General features: G+C 41.2%; 1 protein-coding gene across 2 annotated transcripts in view; it reads right to left on the minus strand.

The window, feature by feature from the left end:
- Positions 1–24201, minus strand: part of LOC117263000 (retinoic acid receptor beta-like) — a 269912-nt gene that overhangs the window by 10080 nt on the left and 235631 nt on the right. For both annotated transcript variants that reach the window (XM_033636123.2, XM_033636124.2), the window contains 3 exons: positions 19226–19402; positions 8811–9015; positions 2028–2186 (listed from right to left, as the gene is read on the minus strand). In XM_033636123.2, coding sequence (XP_033492014.1) covers positions 2028–2186; positions 8811–9015; positions 19226–19402 — 541 coding nt within the window. The remainder of the gene's footprint in view (positions 1–2027; positions 2187–8810; positions 9016–19225; positions 19403–24201) is intronic.

The following is a 24201-nucleotide window of genomic DNA, read 5'->3' on the forward strand; positions in this document are numbered from 1 at the left end:
GCACGTGCATACCACTGGCTAGCTCATCGCCGACCTTTTGCACTGCGCTCATATGGTGGTTACTGCTGATATCTGGACAGCAGCGTCACAGAAGCGCAGCACCCGCCTTCAGGGTTCCCCTTAATTAACACTGTAAGCTCTGTCACCACTGTTGCCATTGTTAGCACTGTTTATGGAGTTAGCATCATTAGTTGCCACCTCTATGTTGAGAATATCGCACAGTGCTCTTTTGACCCAAGATCCACTTTCCTATTTTTTTTTCTTGGCTTTCAACCACATCTCATGGTCCTTATCATGTTGTATGACGTAAACTTTACATGTGACAATACACCACGATCTCCTCTGATCCAAAGTGCTGTATTTATTTCATGTGGTGATAACTGAGTGATCTTCGTCACAGATAAAAAGCAACCTGGTTGTACAGAGATAAGAAAAATGAGCACGACCTCTTAACCAGCATTACGTGACCGTGGCACAGAAACACTGCCAATGGAAGGTCAATAACGATCTTTTGTCATTGTGGACACACAAAGTCCCTGGTTTAATGAAGTCCTGCTATGGAAGGTGGTTTATGTTACAACCTCATAGGTACTATTAACAGTGAAAAAGTCAGCATAGGCAGGAGGTCGGGGCGGTGAATTGGTGACGCAAACACTGGACTTTCACCCAGGACACTGCTGTTCATGTCCTGTGAGAAACTTCTTTTAACTTAACATACTTATGTTACGTTAAGTTACGTGACATTCTTAAATCCCTTAGTGCTCACGTCCCAATCATAAGAAACATGATTCCTCCAGTCAGACATCATGTATAAAAATATCAAAAAACACTTTCAACTGCCTCTATTGAACCTCTGCATCAACTTTGCGTCAGTAAGTCAGTTATGTAGTGCACTTTAAAAGCAATGTTAAGCTGCTTTAGAAGACACCCCATAAAACAAAAGAGTAAAACCCAGAATAAGCGATACTTCAAAAAGAAAAACTCAAAGGATAAGGAGACAAATAAAACCAGTACAAACAGTTAAAGCATCAGTAAGAACATAAGCTCGTAATGCGACCACATAAACCTTTGCAACATTACAAAAAGGCAAGTTGAAAAGATGGGAACGAAAGACGGATACAAAGGGGATAAAGTATAGGGACACCTACAATAACTTCTTCAGGCACGTCATCCCAAAGTCAAGGGGCTGAGGTCTGCTGAGGGGCAGGAGGGCCTTTGAGGATCTCAGAGTATACTCAGGCTCATACGGGGTTAAAAGCTCAGCGCTATAAACTGGTCCAGAATGTGCATTAAAAGTTAGCGACGGAAAGTTCAAATCAATAGGGTTTCACATGAGCCAGTTTAGAGAAGTTAAAGGGACAGTTCACCTGAAAATAAAAATATGTTTGTTTCTCCTCTTACCTGCAGCGCAAGTTATCAGTCTACATTGTTCTGATGTGGAGATATCAGCAGTAGAGATGTCTCAAATATGATGGAACTAGATGGCTCTTGACTTATGGTGCTCAAAGCGCCGAAAAAATATATACAAAAAAAACCTCAACAGCAATGTCTCTTTCCAGAAATCATGTCCCGGCTACTCAAGATAATCCACAGACCTTGTTGTGAGCAGTTTCATGTAGGAATTATTTTCTCTTGAAGGAGGAGTGCATCTACTCATGGTCAAGAGACTCGTACTTGTGACAGTGCGAGAAGTAAACATTTGTGGCGTCCTCCTCAGCTAAACTGAAATGTTAGCAGCAGCTTGCAGTCTCTGCTTTTACAGACTTTTCGTGATGACAGTGAACATGTCACACGTCCAAGGGGTGGACATTTGGAGTCTTAAATTCACAACTGCAACAGTGAACATTTTGAATTCTCCACTGCTCTGACTGGCGCCTCTGACTGGCTGCTTCTCCATAGCAACAGTGGCTGAGGCTTATGGGTACTGTAGTACCAAGAGCCAAAATGCCCACAGCAGACCCAGACTGCTCCTGCACTATTGTAATCTTCTGACACCCAACATCACTGTAAGTTCATGTTCTTCCTACCTTTAGCGCTGATGCTGCGCAGGTCTGTGATCTTCATCAGGGTTTTGGGGAACATGTGCGGCTTGCTGGGCCGACGCTTCCTCACGTAGATCTTCAGAGCCTCCAGGAGTGGCTCCTGGAGCTGGTCCACCTTAGAGGGCTCCTCCAGGTCCTGACGGTCTACAACACGAACACACACACACGCAGACACAAATCAAGTCAGACTTGAGGCTCAACTATGACAAATCCATGTCTTGGCTTTATCTGATGTAGACAAGCTAGAGGCTAATGCATGTATCACAGCATGAAGCCTGCTTTGATTAAATAGGAAGAGTTTATCTCATTATGTCAACTCATTTGCTGCAGAGGAGAGATTGCAGAGATGGTTACAATGAGATAACTTAAGCAGAAAACTAATTTGAATCCTTTCTTTTGAGTTGTAGTGTTAAGCTCTGATAACTGGGGTTTAGAGTCTCAAACAGCAGGGAAGCATCAACCGAAGCCATCAAAACTAATCAGCAGACGGGGTATTCAAAGCTATGCGTCTATTCACAGACCACTTTTCTGCACACAGTGATTATTAGGATGACTCAGTGGTCAAATGCATCGGCGCCTCTGCTCTGTGAATAGAGACGCTGGCTCAAAATCCTTCATCAGAAAATGTTTTGGACCTTTTAGTTGGCAGCTTCCTTTGACTCCAGATTTCTGCTTGTACATTCATCATGTTTACAGCTTTTATTTGACTTTATTATACGTCATATTCAGCCATCGGCAATGTGGAGAAGGCCAGCTGTAATTTTACTTTCATCACAATATAATTTGCAGGTTCCAGCAGATTACACAACCCTGGCTAACTGTTGCAGGTATTACGTGTCAACCCAAACACCAGAATAAATGCTGGCATGGTACATTTCTGCAAACCACATTTGCACGTTATCATGTAGCACATATATATTGAAACTTACATTTCAACAATACTGTGGTTAAAAAGTGGTTATGTTAAGGCACAAAACCACTCAGTTATGGTCAGGAAAAGATGTTTTGACTGAAAATACGCACTTTTGGTGGGACAAATCTTGCAGAAAACTCAAGCCAAACCGCTTTTCATGGCTGTATACCAGCAGGAAACACTGCCATGTCTTTGTAAAACACAATAGCTTTTTGTGGCATTACACCGGCAAAAAACACTGCAATGTCTCATTAAAAAACAACCACTTTTTGTAACAGTATTCCAGCAGGAAACATTTATGTCTCAGTAAATTACAACCACTTTTGGCGGCACTATTCCGGCAGGAAATACAGCAATGTCTTGGTAGAAAAAAAAAAACTGTTTTTCATAGCATTATCCCAGCAACATTTGGTGGCTCAAAAGCTGCTGAAAGATGCAGCAATGACTTGCTAACAAATGGTTTTGTTGGTCTTGAATGCTTGGATATCATGCCATCCACTATCCCCTCCACCTTTAGAAACACTGATATAATACATATGAATTCTACAAACGTAAGGTGTCCGGTTTGCAGGAACGTACAATGCCAGCGTTTTCCTCTGGTAACTGGGCTGTAGGCGTAGCACTTCAATTTTTTGTTTAGGGTTAGGGTTAGCCCTTGAGGCATTATTACATGTACAAATAGCCTTTTCAAGCCATCCTCACAACAGTAAGTGCCACTTCTACAATATTGTGTTGTAGTACAGTCCTTGGTTGAATCATTGCTGAGATCTGAGACCTAAAGCACAAAATAAGAATTATAAGCAAGAATTATAAGCAGTCAGTCAATCAGACTTCAGGCTTGTGTGCACTAGGGCCGTAACGGTACATGTATTTGTGTCGAACCGTTCGGTACGCGACTTTCGGTTCGGCACGACCCTGTACCAAATTATTGGGTGCAGGATATTATTTTATTTTATTTTGTTTTATTTTAATTCTGTTTTTGCGAGCCGAACCATTTAAAATATCTAGTTCCCCGACGGACATAATTGCGTGACGGACCGAGTCTAACTGTAAATCTCCACCTTCACTTTGTGCAGCGCATTCTCGCATTTTGACAACATGGCAAGTGAGCCTGACGAACCTGAAGACCCACCCGCAAACCTTAAGTCCTCCGTTTGGGAACACTTTGGTTTCAGGGTAAAATACGAAGATGGAAATAAACAAGTGGACAAGACAAAAGCAGTGTGCCGACACTGCAGAACAGCGGTCGGGTATGTACCTGGAAACACGTCTAACATGCTAACACATCTAAAGCGACACCACCTGAGTTTGAACGTTAACCGGCACGACTAGAAAAAGCAATCTGGTGCAAACTACAATATCGACATCATTTAAAAAGGAAGAGCGTTTCCTTGACCATCGCGCTAAAGAAATAATCAACGCCATTGGAGTTGAATAAAATTGTTTAAGCTGCACTTTAGATATAAGCATGTTTTGTTTACTGCACTTTAACAAAGTGGGAAAGCTAAGTAAGTTCCTAGTAAAACTGAATCTGAGCAGGCTTTAAAGCTGACCAGCTGCACTATACTTTTTATTTTAATTGAGTAAAACTGTTAATGTAGAAATGTATATTTATATTTTTCATTCAAAAAATGTGTTAAAAAAACAGCAGGATTTTATTTTTCACTTTTATATTTCTATTTTCATTCAAACAATGTGAAAAAGCAGGATTTTATATGTATTTGTTTCATTCAAAAATTGTGTAAAAAGAGTTAACTGCTGTGGTGGTATGTTTTAATAAGGTTACCAATAAGTAAAAGATATTTAATAGTTGTCTATTTTTTTCATTACTGTACCGAAAAAAACAAACAAACCGTGACTTGTGTACCGAGGTACGTACCGAACCGAGATTTTTGTGTACCGTTACACCCCTAGTGTGCAAGATTTTTACTGTGCATGAAGGATTATTAGCAACATAACAGGTGTGCCAACTTTTGGTTTTAGCTCCAGACACAGCAGCAGCTAATCTGAAAATCCTGTCAGCCAGCTGATGATGATACCAAGTCGCATTAAACTGCAAGTAGTTTCCCTTTAATCATGTTTTTCCACGGCGTCATTCTCAACACTGAGAGAAATACTGAAACCCAAGACTTCATGTTTTCATGGCCGCACTATTCCATAGGAGTGAATGTTCAAGGTGTCTCATCCAACACTTGATACATATTTCCCCAAAGTTAAGCTTGACCTGTTAGCTATCTTTGGAAACTTGGGAACTCCACTGGAATTTAAAGGAGAGCTTCATGTTGTTTCCAATCTTAGCACATTATTCACATGCCCATATGTACATTAGGAGAGTTTTGGTTCTCCTGTTAATACTGGGTGTAAATAAATCCCTTCATAAAGCAATTACAATACAAGAAATGTACAATACGTTCTGTGTAAAAATGTATTCTGATGTTCTCATGAGTGAAACTACCTTTTTCTTATTGCACCCCCACCACCACGCTAATTTGGAAGATAGTCACTTTATTTATCTAATCTTTAAAGACATTTTTGTGGCTTTGAACAAAATTTGGAACGACTGACCTGGTACATGTATAATAACACACACACTACACCATCAGACCAGAAGGTGGCAGTGTGTGCACAGAGATCAGCTGCTGCAGGAGCTGCAGTCAAGGTGTGTGATTATTACAGATGCAATCAGAGGCGTCTCACACTGTCCACGGATTATGCAAGAGTCTGTAACATTTGCAGAGTCTCTGGGGATTGAGTATATAAATATATATTGTTAAATGAAACCCCGGCAGTGATGGAGCCGGAGCAGTGGTGAAAATGAAAGGTAGAGAGGAGGGAGGAGCGCGATGGTGACAACTGTGTAACTTTAGTGGACATACAGTAAAACTTTGTGTGTGTGTGAGAGTGAGGGGGAGAGGACAGAGACTTGTGTGTTAATGTGTGTGTAGCCTGGCATGAGGGAGTTAGTCATGCCTCGGGTATCTCAGTGGAAAACAACCAGAGAAGGCTTATTTCCTCTGGGAGGGCAGTTCAAACATTCTGCTCAGCTAACAGACGCTCCTGTGACATACCTGTACGTCAGCCCTCCTTCCCCTTCACTCCCCCCCGACATGTTTGGCTGTCAGGATTGTGCTGCCTCACTGATAGCAACCTGTGGTTGACCTGGTTTCAGACTCCTGTGGATTCTGGCTTACTTTCATCCCAAACTGGGCTGCAGCTCCACTCAATATTTATCCGCAGGAATCAATACGGGCTGACTATGTTGAATGGAGAGCAGTCAGGCATGGTTTTAATGTGGAGTGGATCAGTTTGTTCATTCCACTTGATGCACCTCAAGACTACACTATCAACTCTGTTTATGTCTTTAAATCAGAGTTAATGCTAAATATATATAATGTAATCAGGCTGCAAAAAGCCTTTAATTTGACATATCCGTCGGATAGAATGAAAGAGTGTGATGGGGTTTTGCAGACAGACACTGATATGTTTTTTGGCTGAAGCTGCAAAAGTGTTTCCTAACCCGGGGGTCATGAGATAACTCTGAGGGGTCACAAGGTGATTAACAAAATGCTGAAGACGACAAATCAAATCTTCTGTTAAAGTTCAACTGAAATGAAACTGCAGCAAACAATTTAGATTTGTAATGTGTACTTCTTATTTTTTTGTTTTCATAAATGCACCCTGTGTCTGTGCCCACACCAGATTCTATGGATAAACTTGATCACGTGTAATTTTAAAGCTGTCGTCAGTATCTTTTATGAAAATTACTTTGTGTTATATTTGCTACAACTGCCACTTTATCCACACAGTCGTACACAAGACAGATGATCTGTGAAAAATAATCATGTCCGTCCTCCTCTTCCTCCTGCTTCTGATGGCATTTGCTGGAATTTATCGCAGCGCATCGGAGACAACCAATCAGGGTTTAGGAGTCTCTAATGCAGCTGTCAATCATGTCAATCATGGCTTGTGAACTGCTGGTCGCAAATGTTCTCGTTTTACAGCTAAACAGTACACTAAATTATGTTTTTAAAACATTTCAGGAGAGAAATTGGCAATATAGTAACAAAATCTTGAGTCATATCGTCGCATTTAGTGCCGTGTGAATATAGTGACAGTTTTTAGCAGTTACCCAGTGTATGTAGCTTTAAAGCAAGTCTGTGTAACGTTTGCTGAGCAGCTGCCACAGTGGCCACAAGTGGTAACAAATCCAGAATATCTCTTAATTTCTAAAGATGGTCTTGAATCAGTTGCTTTAAAGACGTCATTATTAAGGTGAGCTGACAGAGCAAGCAAACAGTGCAAAGTAAATCTACTTTCAAGATGCATGGAGATGTGAAATAAGTATTAAGAAATTAAAATGGTAACAGACCCTCAAAGTTATTGCCTTTAAAGACAGTTTCTAGATCATTTGTAACCAAATTTAAGACTGATTTTTGTATAAATCTTCATATATCTTTTCTTTAAGATTATTTTTTGGGCTTTTGTCTTTAATGGATAGGTCAGTATATCAAGTGTGGAGGGGGAGTGAGAGGGGATGGCATGCAGCAAGGGGCCACAGGCACAGCCTTTGTACATGGTGCGCCTGCTCTATCCACTGAGCCACCAACGCCCCACATCTTGTTATTTTTATTCAAGCATTGCAGGTAAGGATAAATGTAAGGAGTATGTATGTGGTCACATGCAGAGGAATGTTTCATGTTGGCGTATGGTTTTTAGAGTGAGTTAGCTTTATCTACATTTTGCCAACAGTTAAGTGCAAGTATTAAATAAAAGACAGTTTTAGGTTCAGTGGTAGGTTTACAGATTTATAACATCAGAAATCTGGACTTTAACTCAGAAAAGCTTGACTCATTTTGACAAAAAGAAATGAAAAGATGGACACATAAAATTAGATAAAATGTTTGTGGCACTTAAGACTTCACAAATTCAAATTTCAGACTATTTAATGACTTTAAAGGCCTAATATTTATAAAGATTTTGACATTTTAAGGACAACCTGTTGTGGTCACAAGCCCAAATGAGTTGGTCTTAAAATATGGTTGTTGTGTGTACAACTGTTGCTGGAGTTTAGACCTGAGTAGAGCAAGCAAACAGGAAACTAGTATTATTCTACTTCCTGCTTTACTTTGTGTGATTGAAAAAAATTAAATATTTATCTGAATTGTAGTATAATAGAATACCTATCTAAAGTTTGTTAGTTAAAGTAAGACTGCAGCAGCACAAATGGTTGGGAAATGAGCAAAGGTACATTTGATTACTTATGAATTCATCTTTTCATTTATGGGAGAAAACCTAGTTAAGTCTAGTTCAAGTTACAAAGTCTTGCATTTTCAGCTGTCATTGTTCTGTCTTTACTGACCGAGTCAAAAACAGCCTCAGCCTATATTAGCTTTCGAGCTAATGCCCCCATCTTGACCTCATTGACACAACACCGCAGCTTGTTGAACAAGACTCATCAGCAAAGGTCAACACGTGTCATCTCAGATGCTAAATGATGTGCTCCCTATTCTTCAACTGCTACAACAAGTTTGTTTACTTTGTCTCTGCCTGCCCCTCCTCACTCTGCTGTCAAACAAACATGTAGCCTGCACACCCACTCAGAAGCTTGGAGGCATTTCTGCTGTACCCTCCCTTTCAAATTAGACTTTAAAATGTAACAATAAGACAGGAAGATCATTCTGTGGTTGAACTGCTACATATGCAACATGTGACGACAGGTCCTGAATTTCCAAGCAGTGCTTCACACTAATGTTTGTGTCCTTCCTTTCTCTCTGAGTTACATTCTTATCCTGTCCTTCTTTCCTGTTGTCCCCTCCCCTCACTGAGCGCCCAGCACTCTGCCCTGGCTCACCCACCTCCGGAGATGAGACAGATGGCACTGAGGAGACCTGTCTCCGTGTCGTCCATCTCGATGGGCAGCAGCTGGTTGGCAAAAGTGAACACCAAGTCGGTGAGCGGGCCGAAGCCAGCGTTGTGCATCTGCGTCCGGTTGAGGGTGAGCCCATCCGAAAAGGTCATGGTGTCCTGGTCGGGCGTGTACCTCGTACAGATGCGCAGGATCTGACAGGGAGGGACGGAAAGCAGGGAGAGGACAAGTCAGCAGGGATTTAGTGGACAGGAAACTTTAAGTGATATAACATTGGGGGTTGATTTATAGAGTTTGGCTGGCAACATCTTTAAGTTGAGGAGTTTTTATTGCAAAAACTGACAGATTGAGTGTTTACCTCAGGCTATTGTCAGTGTGGAGAATGTTCCAGGAAAGTTTTAAATCATCAGTTGCCAGGTTGTGAAAAAATCATGGTGACAGATTAAACCATATGACCACGCACTTCTGGGAAAAGGCTGCAGAGGATCTGCACCAACATCCATTTATTAATAACTTTCTTAATGGATTATCAGCATTTATAACTGTATTATTATCAAATAAACAATGAACACAGAATAAAGGTGTTTTTGCGCAGCAAGACCGGATACTAATAAAACCAGAGGGCCTACTTAACTTCTCCAAAACCTAATATCTGAAAGGTTGTAAATTATACAATAGGTTTATGTTTTTAAATGAAGGCTATTTACAAAAAATGCTGAAGGGTTGATCCACCAAAAGTACAAAAGGTGAATTATCTCACTTTTTTCACTTTTTTTGTGTGTGTCTAAAACAGACTGCAATGTGACAACTCGGGGCAAGTGTGCACCGTCAATTTAGGTCCACTAAACGAGCTTATGGAAAGGATCCTACTGAGATAGACCTTTTTGTTTAACCAAAAACAGCCCTGAAATCACCATTGCCAACCTGACCAGACTCCATTTAAACAAACAGTAATTTTAGCATTATAGAGCCAACATAATTTCACATCTAAGTGAGTGAACTAAGGTTTTTTTTTAAACCAAACCAGACTTGGTGAATGTTAGAACAGTGTAAAAACAAACCCAAAAGGCTTTTGGGAGTTGAATTTTATTTCTGTCGATTTTGAATTAAGTGTTTGTTACGATTATAAAATTAGTGTGTATTTAAATGAAGTCTGGTGGGTTTGGTGATGGCGATTGTGGGGCTTTAAAAAAAAAAGGGATCTTAGTCTTTAACAAAAAGGTCTTTCTCTATATGATCCATAATGTTGTCAGACTTATCCATAATAATAATCTGTGCCAGTCTGTGGCAAAACAAGCCCTTTTACCAGACGTAAATTAATTGACGGTGTGACCATGCGCCTGCTGGCTGCAGCGCTCTCTCAATCTCGCAATACTGAACCAATTTCAAAAACTGTTGCTCCCATTGGTCACTTAGATGCAAAAACATGGGAAAATATGGTCCAGGTTGAAGACACTTATTACAATTTAGCTATAATAGTAGCTAACTATTCTAATACATTTTGTTTTTTCTGCCTGTGATTAGCTTTCATCACTTGTTCATAGTGCTCAAAGCATTGCAATTTTTAATTTAAAGCCACACTAATCAATATTTTTATATCAACAAATGATAAAATAACTGTGTAATGTCAAAGTTTCAATCACAATTACAAACCCAAAGAGATTTATCACTCCTGTAGTTCCCATCAGCTCTCAGAAGCATTCAGCCTCTTCGCTCATTGTTTTGGTTTCCCAGCCTGCAAACCTTACTTTTATTTATCTTCTTTCCAACAGCAGGCTTGATAAACCCACTGTACATCACCTGCCCAGCACCACACAGCGGACAGACACAGCTAGCAACAAGCTAGCAAACACAGTGGAGCATTTAGCAGCTAAAAAGTTGCAAATTTTACTCAAGAGTTGGTGGAGACCAAAACAGAGATAAAAGGAGAGTAAATATTGGAAATATTGTACTTGTGAATGTTGCTCTGTGTCTCCTTGGTGTTAAAATAGATAATTATTCGTTAACATGTTTCCATAATAACTTAATGTGGTGACAATATGTCAGGTGATGTGTTTTCAACTTGTTCTGCTGCCCCCAAGTGGCCAAAAAACAAACAAACAAGCAAACAAAAACAATTAAAGCAGCTTTAAAACTGAGAAAATATGTATTTGTGTTATTTGTGTGAACCAAACCTCTAATCAAAATCTAATAAAGGGGGGAAATGCACAAAATAAATCAATAAATAAAACTAACTGAACTGGCCGGCATGTTTAACCACCTGATACGCCAAAGTATGTGATAGTTTTCATTTTGATTTTCACACCATTATTCACCTGATATATCCCCAAGACTGATGATAACCTGCTAACCAGGGCAGGTGAACTCTACAACGAGACTCTAGGTCAGAAGTCTGAAAGAGGTCTAACGAGTTTCCCATAAAGAGCAACAGAGACAACAAGCACAACCAAAACAATGACCTTCCACACACTCAAAGAGAATAACCTTTGTGTCTCCTGCTGCACCACGTGTGTGTGTGTGTGTTTGTGTGTGTGTGTGTGTGTGTGTGCACGTAATGAAGCAACTGATGGTGGATGTGAAGCCTACAGTAGCCTTTGAAGCTATTTGAGTGGGCTGGCTCTGACAGTGAGTGGCAGGCGTGTCTGCAACATGAAACAGAATAAAACATGGCTACTGGCGGTGACTCGCACCGGCTGGCCAGGCCTGCGCTTAGACACACACACACACACACACACACACACACACAGATACACAGACGCACACACACAGATGCAAACACACACAAATATACACACATAGTGTTTGATCTTTCCTCTGACACTCCCTCACCCAGCCCTTGTGCACAATATCTACGCCCTTCACCACAGAAATGTGCTGGTGAGCGGATGCTGATGGCTGAGCGAGAGCCAGAAAGTCATCACAGCCGGCCTTCAACTTCTCACCCCTGTGTCCCTGGGAGTTCACTTCACTTTGTCACATCTGACAAGTATGACTTAGTCAATACAAAGTCCAAAATCCATCTATTAATGTCGCACCGCCACTGAAACCGAGCCGGTTAAAAAACACACTGAATAACAATCACTGTATGTGCAGCGAACTAATCCTCACTTTCATCAGCATTCATTTATCCAGGTTGTGTCCGGATGTGATTTAGCTACTTTGCATTTACACCTCACATAAATATGCATCTTCATGCATTAATCATTGTATTGCATTTCCTCACCAAAATGTAGATCGCTCCGTGTGTCACTTCCTCTCTCATTTTTCATGTCCCTTACGGGCACCAAGCTGCAGGGAGCATTTACTATTCTCTAAAACAGCACCCTTTATTAAAGATAAATCATTTACTAACACTTAGACTAAAATATAACCTACATATTTCAGTAATAAGTCAGCAAATATATTAACATTTGGGTTGCCGGATTATTGAAAAACACTGTGTTTAGCCTGTGGTTTTGTTACGACACAGTTACAAGTAATAAAGTTTCAAAAGTCTGCAGCTATTTGTTATCAAGATAAAAAAAAAAGCTTTTTAAAGCTAAAGAGGGGCTGGCAATGCAGTGGAAAGATGCAAATACTTTTGAAACTGGTGCTCCAATTGTAATGCATGCTTGTCGGTTTTGACAAAGAAAACAACATGGTAGCTGGCAGGTAACCAAAGATCTCATATTATATTTAAACAGTAAGCAAAATATGTTTCCAAAAACATTTGAGGTGAGAATAAGAAATGCAGGAACAATATTTTTGGTTTATATTTGATCTGCGCTGCCTAGTTTTACCGTTTGAGTCACCATTTTTCACAATACAAGAAACAGTACACGGCCCACTTCTCGCATTACAACCAAACAGTGCACTAAAACATGTTTCTGAAGACATTTGAGGTGAGAAATAGGTAATACAGTAACAGAATCTTGTTACCAGCACTGCCTAGTTTTACTGTTTGATAAAAATTTGTACGGATTTTGAAATAGAAATGAGAGAAAAAGATGAAGATAAAGGGGAAATTCAATTTTTTTTCACTCTGTTATCATATACACATCGAGCACACTGTGCGAGGACCCTATTGAAATGCAAGGAATTCTTCTTCTTCCCCCAAATGAATTGCATTTTTGGGAGGCTTAACAAACTTCATGAAACTCTGCACATATATCAGAACTGCTGAAAAATTCGATATTTTAAGGGTCTCATGCTTGGCACCCCAAAAATGGCGCCCCTTACAAAATTTCGACATAACAGCCCCTGAAACTGGTTTGACAGGCACATGTAACACAAGACCCATGCTCTAAACCCAGCAGGAAGTTGGCCATTTTGAATTTACTGTGCCATTTTTCTGCAGTTTTGGCCACTTCCAGGGGTCGTACTTTAACAAACTCCTCCTAGAGATTTCATCCGACTGACTTCAAAGTTTGCACAAACAGGACCTATATATGCATTAATGGAGAAAAATCAGAGTGAGGGGGCTGCCCATGGACAGGTGCCCTGAGCAGCTGGAGGTTCAATGCCTTTCAATGCCTCCTCGGCAGTGCCCAGGAGGTGAACTCGCACCTCTCCGTTTCCCAACCCAAGTCCCTATGGCCTGAGCTACTGCCACCAAGAGGGAGGACTCTCCCTGTTGATTCGCCTCTTTACTCTTTATGTCCAAAGTAGCATGCAAAAATGTTAAAGTACAATCTGCAGTTCGAGCAACGACCCTAGAGTCAGCAAAAATCCGCCAGATGATGCGTTTTTAGCTGAGAGAGGGAGATCTGGGCACCGGCAAGATGGTGGGAAGCTTACAACACTTCATTTCCACTACCCACACTGTTATGATGGCTGAAAATCAGCAAAGCATCCCTTTAACTAAGTCAGTACGTCTAAATGTTAATAAAGCATTTTTATAACTCAAACATTTTTTTTTAATTGACAGTAAAGATACCGACAGGAAATGCAACAAGAGAGAGTTCATGGCTGAAACTGAAGCAGGGACGTGGTGGTTATACGAAGCGTCACAGCCACTCAGCTGGAGGGTTCCCTCATTAAGCCTCTCTAAAGGGTGCTTTATTAGAAAATGGCACAAAATCTAATTAAGCTGACTCACTTAACCAATAAAACACAAAACTGCAGTTAAAACAGCAGGTGTATTAGCATGGAGCTCATCGTCTACACAGCACACATAACCTTAACTAACACATTACATTACTTACACATTACAAGTTACAGTGTTTAGTTTTCTGAAGGTGTTTCGTTTCCTTTTACTGAAGTGTGAAAATCAATTTGTGGAGACTTGAAACTTGCATAATCCATCGCAGTGAAAATTACCCATGCTTCTATTTTTGTCTCTTACATAATCCTAGATGTGTGGTGATGCAGCTGAATGTCTGGAGAAGAAACAGAATGAAAAAGGTCCCGTGATGTGTCTGCAACATGGAGTCGTCCCAGACACTAGAGGAGCGGTGCATTCATGTGCACCTCTCTCTGACTTTCCTCTAAAAAGTCAAACTAAAGGCCACATTCATACCATGAAGTAATAGGCTACAAAATGATAAAGACTGACAGTAAGCTAACTGTCCGTCAAAGCATGGTGTGAGCATCAGTCACACTTCAGTAGACTGAGTGTCTGTGGTGACATTATACAGACGTTGGCATTTTTGCACCTCATAAAGGGGTGAAGAGAACAAGAGAAAAGAAAACTCTGGCAGTCCGCTGGATTAGCCCTGAAAATAAGACAGCTGTCTGGAGAGGTGTTTCAACTACGGCATGCTGGCTGGGTCACAGAACTATTAGCAACTGAAAGTGGCCAGCTGCTGCAAAGCTCCATCATATGCAAAAACTGTAGTCTCTACAGAAACTAGTTAGCCACATTGGGTTTGAAGTGTCCACTTAATTTAGTCTGAAAAATAGAACAAATAGACAGACTTGGCAGGTTCAGTTTGTGTCCCACCTCCTAGTAATAAGGTTCCTTTGATCAATTTTATTAGTTGTAAATAAAGGCTTTATACTGTTAATACATCATTTATCAATGCTTTATAACTCATAATATATATAAATATATGTATGTATAACTTGTCTGCAAGAAATGAAAATGTGTATTTCCCAAAATGTCAAACATGCTTTAAGGTGCTGGACATACTGAGCCAGAAAACATTGTTACTACAGTTAATAGAATACTATACCCTTTTACTGCTAGTAAACATAATATGACGTTTTCTGGTGGGCGGGGCTTAGCTGGAGGCAAAACAACTCTCCATAGACATTAGCTAGTGCTAGCTAGCAAGTTCTGTTGGCTTGTTTTAGATAATGGAGGAAGATGATGTGAGTGGTGCGTTCGGAAATACTCATTCCGAGTGCTGGAGCGCACTCTGACACAAACGGGACCGCTCGTAAATTCGGAGCGCTGTCTGAATGTACCACTGGTTATTCAGAGCACCGCACACTGCACTCTGCGCACTCTGTCTGGGGAGACAGAGCAGCAAAGCGCTGAGCGGAGTGATTGTGTCATTAATGTAAGCGCTCGTTAATATTTAGAGAAATATATCGCTCCGTTTCTTCCACCAACAGGGCTCTCATTTTAGTGTAGAGCGCCAGACTGAATTTACGAACACATCATGTCAGGTCACTCACTCTCAGAGTCCATCAGTGTGACTTGAATAAGTAAACACTGACCAACGGGACCAGACTGGCCGACCCGTATGCTCTCACTCAGTGGATGGATGATGTCACAGGAAGCCAATCTTACAAAGCAGGACGACACTTGAACAGTTGATCCAGTTTGTTTTGCTACCAAAGCTAACGTTAACTAATGCACTTAAAAGTTAGTTAGTAAGTCCCCAGTTTCTGATGAGGTGGACATGATAACCCTTAATACACATAACGTTATTCTTCCCTAAAACAGGAAATACTTTTCCCTAACCTGATATGAAGTGTGCGCTGCACATGTGAGCATTTTTGATGATGGCCTCCGTCCAGTCCTTTGGTCTTATCACATTTAACCATAGTTGTCTTTGTTTTTGTTGACAGGCAGTGGCGGCTGGTTTTGAGCCATGACTCCTTCTATTCTGGCTCCCAATAACACAACACGACGACATTTTTAAGCCTACAGCCCTGTGGTGGAAAGGCAGGTTTTGCCTCCAGCTAACAAACTGATGTCACTGTGACGTCATAAAAGGGTCTGTGGCTGTATCAGGTCAAAGGGCAGCTGTTTAAAGCCGTCTTGTGCTGCACATTATAATGCAGCCTGTACTAAGTGTCCTTTGACATGAAAATTACATTTAGAGCATGGAGCACTCTGTTGATGTCCCTGACAATATAATAACACTAAAACACTGACACTACCTGCATGTCTAACAATGTACTACTATTACGAGAGTTCAACTCTGAATTATAGTCCAGGTCACAAATTATGACCAGATGACACATAACAAGCCTGTCGTCACTTTCTTCCCACTTTCTCTTCCTTCCTCTTCCTCTGAGCAATGAATGCTAATCAAATCACTGCCCCCCCCCCCCCCCCCCCACCCACCTCCTTACCCCCGACACCCACAACAGCCGAGCATGCAAGACGCAAGAAGGAGACAGAAGAGGAAGGGAGACAGCCATTTGCCTTTTTCCATCTCATTACTGCGGCTACATTAGTACAGTACATCGCTCCACTTAACAACTCCTAAATAACAAACATTCGGCTGCCGCAGACATGTCTGCATCTGTGCTCCATAAAGAACACACGGGATCTCTAACAAATGAAGAGCGAGTGACTGCCCAATATTACAAAAAAAAACAAAAAAAAAACAACCCATAGACGAGCCTTCCAGAAAAGATTAGAGGCTGAAAAATGTTCCTGTGTGTGTAATCTAATCTCCGCTACAGACAGCTACTCCTCATGAAGAACTGAATTGACTGGCATGATCAATTAATCGGATCTTCCTTGCTCCCCGGAGTAGGTCATCCAATAAGGTTACAGGATTGGTCTAATGGGAGCTGGGCTTGAGGTTAAACACACCAAACCCCCAGAGATCTGAGGCTATTGACTCACCACGCAGTCTAAATGAATTAATGGATTCTTACACACAGGAACAACAGGGAAATGAGAAAATAAATATTAGAAATCACTGAAGCAGACAACTCCCTGTCTGCTAAAGAGGTAGGTTTATATAACTGTGTCATGGCACTGCTGTGAAGAGTTCTGGAAAGGTTTTTAGCTCATTACTGAATATTTTAGAGAGTTTACTGAGGACGCATCTAAGCTCTAAACTGTGTATCATTGAGTTACTCTGTTAAAGCAAAATTGGTTCACAGTATGATGACGAACATCGACAAAGAAGCATGAAAGAGACTGAGACTGCGACACTGAGCAGAAATCCAAAAATATGCCAAGACCTAAAAGTAAACTTTCTGTTTTTGGTGAATGTATCCACCTTATTCCTGAGGGCACTACTGTAGAAATGATCATTGGCGCAACTTCCTGTGAGATAGAGGAAGTAGCAGTAAGCTAGTTAGTCCCATAGACTGTCTGTGGTTAGTCCCAGTGGCTACTCTTGGTGGCTAACCGCCAACACTGGTTCTTTTCCAAAGTATTTTGCCTTCAGTTTAGCAAATACTGATTTATTTTTTAACAAATATTTAACTAATGTTAACATAGCATTTTCTAAAATGTCTTTGCGGAGCTCTGGTACCTGTTGCACTGTCTGTGTCTGTGACGACTAACAACCAGTCTGAGCTAAATTTTTGTCTTCAGCAACTGTGTGTTGAACACGTGACCCGGACAAAAAGGGATTGTTCCTGTTGCCGTGGTTACCACTGATATGAGAAGAGTTTCACTAGACATAACGGAAAAGTATTAAATCAGAATTATCAGAAGAGAATGACATGTAGACTGACAGGTCCGTCACTCAACGTCAGTACATGATATCCCTGTCATTCCCCGTCTGACTTCATTCTCACCCTACATTAGAAAATTGCTCGTTATGAAATAAACTCAGCAACATCTACAAGATCTATAAAAGCAGACTTGATGGGAGAAACTTTGACCCATGAGACAGGAAACTGGTGACGCAGATGGTGATGTGGAAGCTTGATTGTAGAAACTGTCTAATATTTTTTGGCGCACGCCATTTTTGGTTTTTGTCCGTACGTACATTTTTAGTATGGATCCTACCACTGCTTTATAAATGAGACCCCAGATCTCCGCCAGGTGACCAAGCAGCTGCTAAGCTTATTGCAAATCGAGAAGCCAATTAAGATATGTGTCTTGTGTTATCCCTCTGGAATCATCTCTCCCAGCTCCCTCACAGTCAAGACTGCAGCAGAAATAACAAAAACATTTGACTTACCCATCTCGTATCGTGCATAACTTTAGTCGTTCATAGCATTTCAGGTATGGAATTAATCTGCAGATGCTCCGGTTCAAAATGGGACCTAACTTTTCCATTGACGAAACAGCCAATAAAACAGGTTCGAACCAACAGAGGGTTTAAATCCTACGACTCCCCACCAGTCAGTTAGAACTGAGGAAACCTCTTGGATGAGAGGTGAAACGTCTTCAAGAAACTCCAGTTGCCTCGAATATAGCACTTAGAATTACCAGGACGCGGATGACTGAGAATCTTCACCAAGACGTCATTAAAACAGGTTTTTCAACAATTGTGAATCACCAAAACCACAGGAGATCTTTGAGCATACAGTCATAAATGTACAGACAAAATATTAGGCTGATTGGTCCAGTAGTTTGGGAGATTAATTGCGGAGAGATACACAATCACAATCAGTTCCCTCCAGGCGTACACTTGACAAAGACACTAGCTAAGTTCTGAGTTACCGTCAAAAATTTACTATTAGAAAACATTTTGTGAATATTATGAACTAAGAAAGCTGTATTGTCAGGTTCTTAACATATGAACATCAATCAATTTTAGTTCATCCAGAGATGATGCATTTGTCGGTGGTATTTGAAGTAATATCACAACTAGCTTGGAGCCAATCATGGTAATGTACAGTAACTTACACAAGCGTAATGTGGAAACCTCTCAATCACAACTTTTTTTTTTTTTTTTTTTTTTTTTTTTTACCAAGTTATTAAACTTTTTTTGTGGAAAAAAACACATCAGTATTCCAAACATAGTATTTTTATGGAAGGAATATTTTAAATCAATTTTTCGGTGTGAATGTACTGCATACTCAGAATAACAATCTAATTATCTGGGGCATGTGTTACCTTAGCAGCTTGCTGGTAAAAAAAACCCAAACATTTTGATTGGCTACAAGACTTCTGGTGCTGATTCCAGCATATCAAGTGTTTTGCTGAGCTTGCAACCAACTTTGCAAAAAAAAACAAAAAAAGCACCACATCACAGCGACTTCAACAACACAAGGACTTATCTCATTCCCCAGACAACAAGCTTACTCCTCTAAAATAAAAGCACCAACACCCACCAGAATGTCCAGGCAGGCAGCTTTCAGGAGCGTGATCTGGTCCGCGATGGTCAGCGCTGTGAAGCCAGGCACTCGTTTGGCAAATTCCACGATCTTGATAATGCACTTAGTGGCCAGCTCGCTGAACTTGTCCCACAGGCCCAGGTCCAGCCTCACACGGTGGTCTGCACTCGAGTTCTGCAACACACACACACGCATATGCAAACACACACACAAACAGAGAGCGAGACGTCAGGCGAAGAGGCAGCTACTTTTGTCACTGCACAGACTGCTGCTAATGATCTCCTCAGTGCACCCTCTTCACTCTGCTCTATATGTGTCACACTTACATACAGTAAATAGGCTCCATAAGACCTGAGCTCTCAAAAACACTGGCAGGATTGTTGTTGTGAATACGCTGAGCTGAGCCGGTTGGCCGGGCCCTGAGATAATGAGCGAAACAGTGTCAGTGGGATGCTTTGGCAATGATGGGATGCAGAAACAGAGCTGTGACAGGTAGCACAGAGCGGTTTAAAGCCAGAGGTGCCATTAATACAGCTATACGGTCCAGAACCTACACAAACACCGGGAGGGAGCAGGGATGGGTGGAAGCCAGGGAGCAATGGAGACATAGCCACAGATCGCAATGTGTGGAAAAGAGGAAAAAGTGTAAGTAAATTTGCTGTAGGACACCAGAGAGAGGGAAGAAAGAGAGGAAATGACAGATGAAAGGAAGGGAAGTTAAGTGTGTGAGAGCAGAGAGACATTGTGGGAGGGCGCAGGGAAGAGGAGCTTGAATCCTGGGAGTTTCTCTCATGGGAGGAGATGTGTATGCTGAGGTGAGATTGGTGCATCAGTTTATTAATTTATGTCCTTTGATTAAAAATCATGTGACAGCTGGTGTCATCCACCTCTGACGTGTTCTTTCTGATTATTTTTGTAATGCTGGAATTGATTGATATTATTCGATACTGAGGTGGAGAGAAGTTGCCGCTTTTATTGTGGTAATCTACAGGTAACATGACATCATATCTGTTACAAGAAGAGCAAGAAAGCAGAAAATGGCGGACGATCCAAGGACACAGACTTCAGCTGCTCTACTCAAAATCAGCCAGCCGAGCACAAACTTCCCGCTGGATCAGCAAACTTTTTCGTTGCTCCCATTTCAATGTTTTTAACCCCCACTGAACTTCTTCTTGGCAATGTCACTGTGTTCCCTGATGACAGCTAATAACTCAGTGAGTATGATGTTATAAATGATATAAGTGATGGCCAAAATGATGAAGATAGACCCAAATTACATGCTAGAATATCTCTGAATTCAAGTGTTGAGTTCACCCACTTCCCGGCGTCCTAAAAACTCGAGGGTCCGCTCTATCGATGCAGAAGGACCAAAAATAGGGGGTAAAGCTCTGTTCCATCCCTCTACAACCTTCCTATCAAAAGTTATTCGCGAACATACCTTCCTGTTTTGGACCTGACTCCTCGAGTGTTGAGTTCATCCACTTCCCGACACCCTAGAAGGTCGGGGGTGGGCTCTATCGACGCGGAAGTCCAGATGCTGCTGACCTTGATAAGAACACGACTTTAAGAAAATATATTTTTTGTCATTACAATAAATAAAACTTACTAATTACAAAAGTATTAGTATCAGCAAATCCCTTCACTTGTTAGAAACTTGTTCAAAAGAAGCTGAAATCAACTTCCACTGGTAGCATCAAAAGTTTTTTTAGCTCCATCATTATTAGCAGTTTATTTGAGAGAAGACATAAGAAAGGCATTCAAAGTAGTGATTTTGCAATGTTTGAGAAAAAATGTTTACTTTCTGTTTGTCTGGGGCTGCAGCTAATTTTCCGCTATCAATTATTATGTTGTTTAATTATGACAAAGGTTATGACAAAGACCCAAAGGTGACAGAGTGGTTCAATAGAGAGGCTGATTTTCCATTTAGGCATCTACCAAGTATCTTCCAGAGCTTTAGTTTGGTCAGAAACAGCAGCCAGACCATGATGGGACATCCTGACTATCCAGGAACAAGTCAGACTAATGACATTTTTCCAATCCCTCACTCAAACGGATGTATTAGCTTGACCTTATTTCCATCGATGTGTTTTTGAGTGAACACTGACCAGAGCTGCTCTGAGTCTGAAATGACAGCAAACAGCCAGGAGGAGAAGAGGCGGAGGAAAAAAGAGGGAAAGAAAAGGCCATCAGAGCAGGAGTTAGTGCGATGGACAGATTCACAGAGACAGAGGGGCAAATGAGCAGCAGTTGGGGAATTGTTTGGGTGGAGCGAGGGGAAAGCTGCAGTGTGATGGTTGATGGCGGGGATGGAGCATCTGATGATCATTTGTTTGTTTTCTGATGGTTTACATGGAATAGCCCATCTGCTCCACATGAGTGAGTCTCCACATGTAGCAAGGACACCGCACACACACTCACTGTGGAGGAGGTGACACGAACACACTGAGGAGGGGGACGGGCCTGACAGAAATCTGGTATGTATACAGGTTAAACCCCAGAAAAGACAAGACAGGGCCAACTTGCTTTGACCTTATTACTGGAACATTGTGGGTTTTTTATGTGACCAAGATATTTACTGACCAGGACGTTTTAGGGTGAAAAAATCAACCTGTGAGTGCTCTCTGGTGAGCAGCCAATGTAATGACATGTAGGAACAGGCGTTTCCAGGCGCCTCTCCATCAGCTCTGTGAAATTTGTGCTAAATCTAGAGTTGGTGGGACTTTCTGAGATTGGTATTGGACGATGGTGGTGTATGGTTGCAAGCGACTCATCCGGCTGAGGAAATCAACTCACTAGTCTTAAAACTTTCCTTATGCCAACTTCTGATAGCGGGTTGTGTTTTAAACATCAGTAACCATTGAGGAAAAGATGGAGAAGATGGGAACCAGCTCAACTAGCATTCTGCTAACAATTGCACAGGTGTTAGATAATAAACTGGACGACGTGCCAAATCTGTTTTGGGAACGAAAATATCCTTTGTCAAGGAAATTCGGCTAAACCCTAGAATACCAGACAGCGTCATCCAACCAGGTATCTTTTTTTCCACATGCTGATCGAACAGGACAGACGACTCTGGCAAGAGAAGGGTGGGAGGCGTGCGCTTTATCGTGAATAAGGACTGGTGTGACAGTGGGACATTCCTGCTCTAGATCACTGATATGCCATCCAGAGGTGGAGTTGCTGGGGGTTTTTTTGGACACTTCCGCTATCTCACTGGAAGTCGCGCCCCTGATCAGTAGTGCTACAGTTTTATTTTTTCTAGTAGCATATATGTTTCTGAGTCCACTGCGTTCCCTCTTTTTTCCATTATGTAACAGGGCTAGAGTTTCAGCATGTAAACAAACAACAAACAGCTATATAAAAAGTGCTCTTGACAGCATCAATAAGGTTTGTGCCACGGCCTGGGCCTGCAGAAGCATTGTGATATGTTAGGAGTGTACACAGTATGATACACAGGCCTCAGGAGAGGAGGAAACAAAGCCTTTGTGCAACTGTAATTGACTGTTGCATAGCCTTTTATTTTCAGATCATAAATGCATCTGCAAAGAGACACTGACAAAGAGTACGCTGAGTCTCCAAACAAACTCCTTGGACATTTAGGCCATTTATTCAGGATAAACAACTGTACTGAAAGAAAGAAGTCAGGAGCGTGAGGCAGAGAGACAGACGGGAGAACTGATCAGAGTGGGCAGAGAGAAACATGTTCTCTTTGTGTATTTTAGCCAATATTATTGGTACTCCCTAATGTTGACGTTGTAGCTTCTCTATTGGAAAATCAGAATAAACCCTGCGTTAAGGCCTTGCAATTTTAAAGCAAGCTGTATAAGCAGATAAATAATAGATAGAATTGACAGACAAAGCAATGGACTCTAGGAAAATAAAGCATTATATAACCAAAGTATATCAAAACCCAGACAAAGGGAATATTAAAGCTGGACAGAGATAAGGAAATCCGTCTATAGCATCTAACAAGTCAATCTTAAATTCTGATTTTTTAACTTTTTAACTTTTAACAGTGGAACCGAGGGAGCGTACACATGTCTACCCTGCAGCTTTCTGAAGAACACAGCAAAAGAAAAAGACAAGCTATAAGATTTCTGTTAAAGTTGGTCACAGGGGTGTTATGTAATCTATCCATTTATGCAAAAGATGCTGTAATTTGTCATTCTGTGCCTCATTCTGTGTCAGGGTAGAGAAGCTTCTGCAGCAGCATCAGACCAAGAACTCTACACTGGAAGCCAGATGAAGGAAATTCATTTATGTGGTCTCCTACACATGATTAAAAGCGTTTGAACTGTACACCTCGCTGCTGGATCGTGACACTCAAACACTCAGATCTTTGAGCTTTTCATCTGCTTGCATTAATTTTACTAGTCTACCAAAATGCCATAATGTGACCTTTTAAAAACTGTGGTGGTTACTGTTAATGTGCAAAGGTCAATTTTCCAATTAATAACCTAAATATGGAGGAAGTTCTGGAAAAAAAAAAGGAGCGATCATATTAGAATATGATAAAATGTACTTATAAAAACAGGGTAAATCTGAAATGACTGCCCATTTCTAATAAAAGCTTGGGGTAAGAGTTGCTATGTACCAGGCAAGGCTTGCTACCCTTTGCTGTCAACGATACTTCACTGACCCTGTCTCACTCCAATGTCGTCGAACACCACCACTTGTCCAGTGACTTCCGGCGTCAGACACCAACGAAAAAAGTCATCCTTTCACGTCGGCATGGTAAACAGCTAGTTGCCATTATTGTTAAACTGGGAAACACGGAGGGACAACAACATAAGTTAAGGGGGCAGAAGTCCGAGTAGGGTCTGAAGGAAGGGTGGTGGATGGGTCCAACAACCACGGACTTTCACCCAGGAGGCCAGTGTTCACTTCCCGTGTGATTATAAAGCCAAACCCTGTTCTTTTTTCTTAAACACAACCACATACTTTAGTTGTTGAGTGCAAAAAAAAACGTCAAT

This window comes from Epinephelus lanceolatus, chromosome 16 (assembly GCF_041903045.1).
Source record: "Epinephelus lanceolatus isolate andai-2023 chromosome 16, ASM4190304v1, whole genome shotgun sequence".
NCBI classification, from domain to species: domain Eukaryota; kingdom Metazoa; phylum Chordata; class Actinopteri; order Perciformes; family Serranidae; genus Epinephelus; species Epinephelus lanceolatus.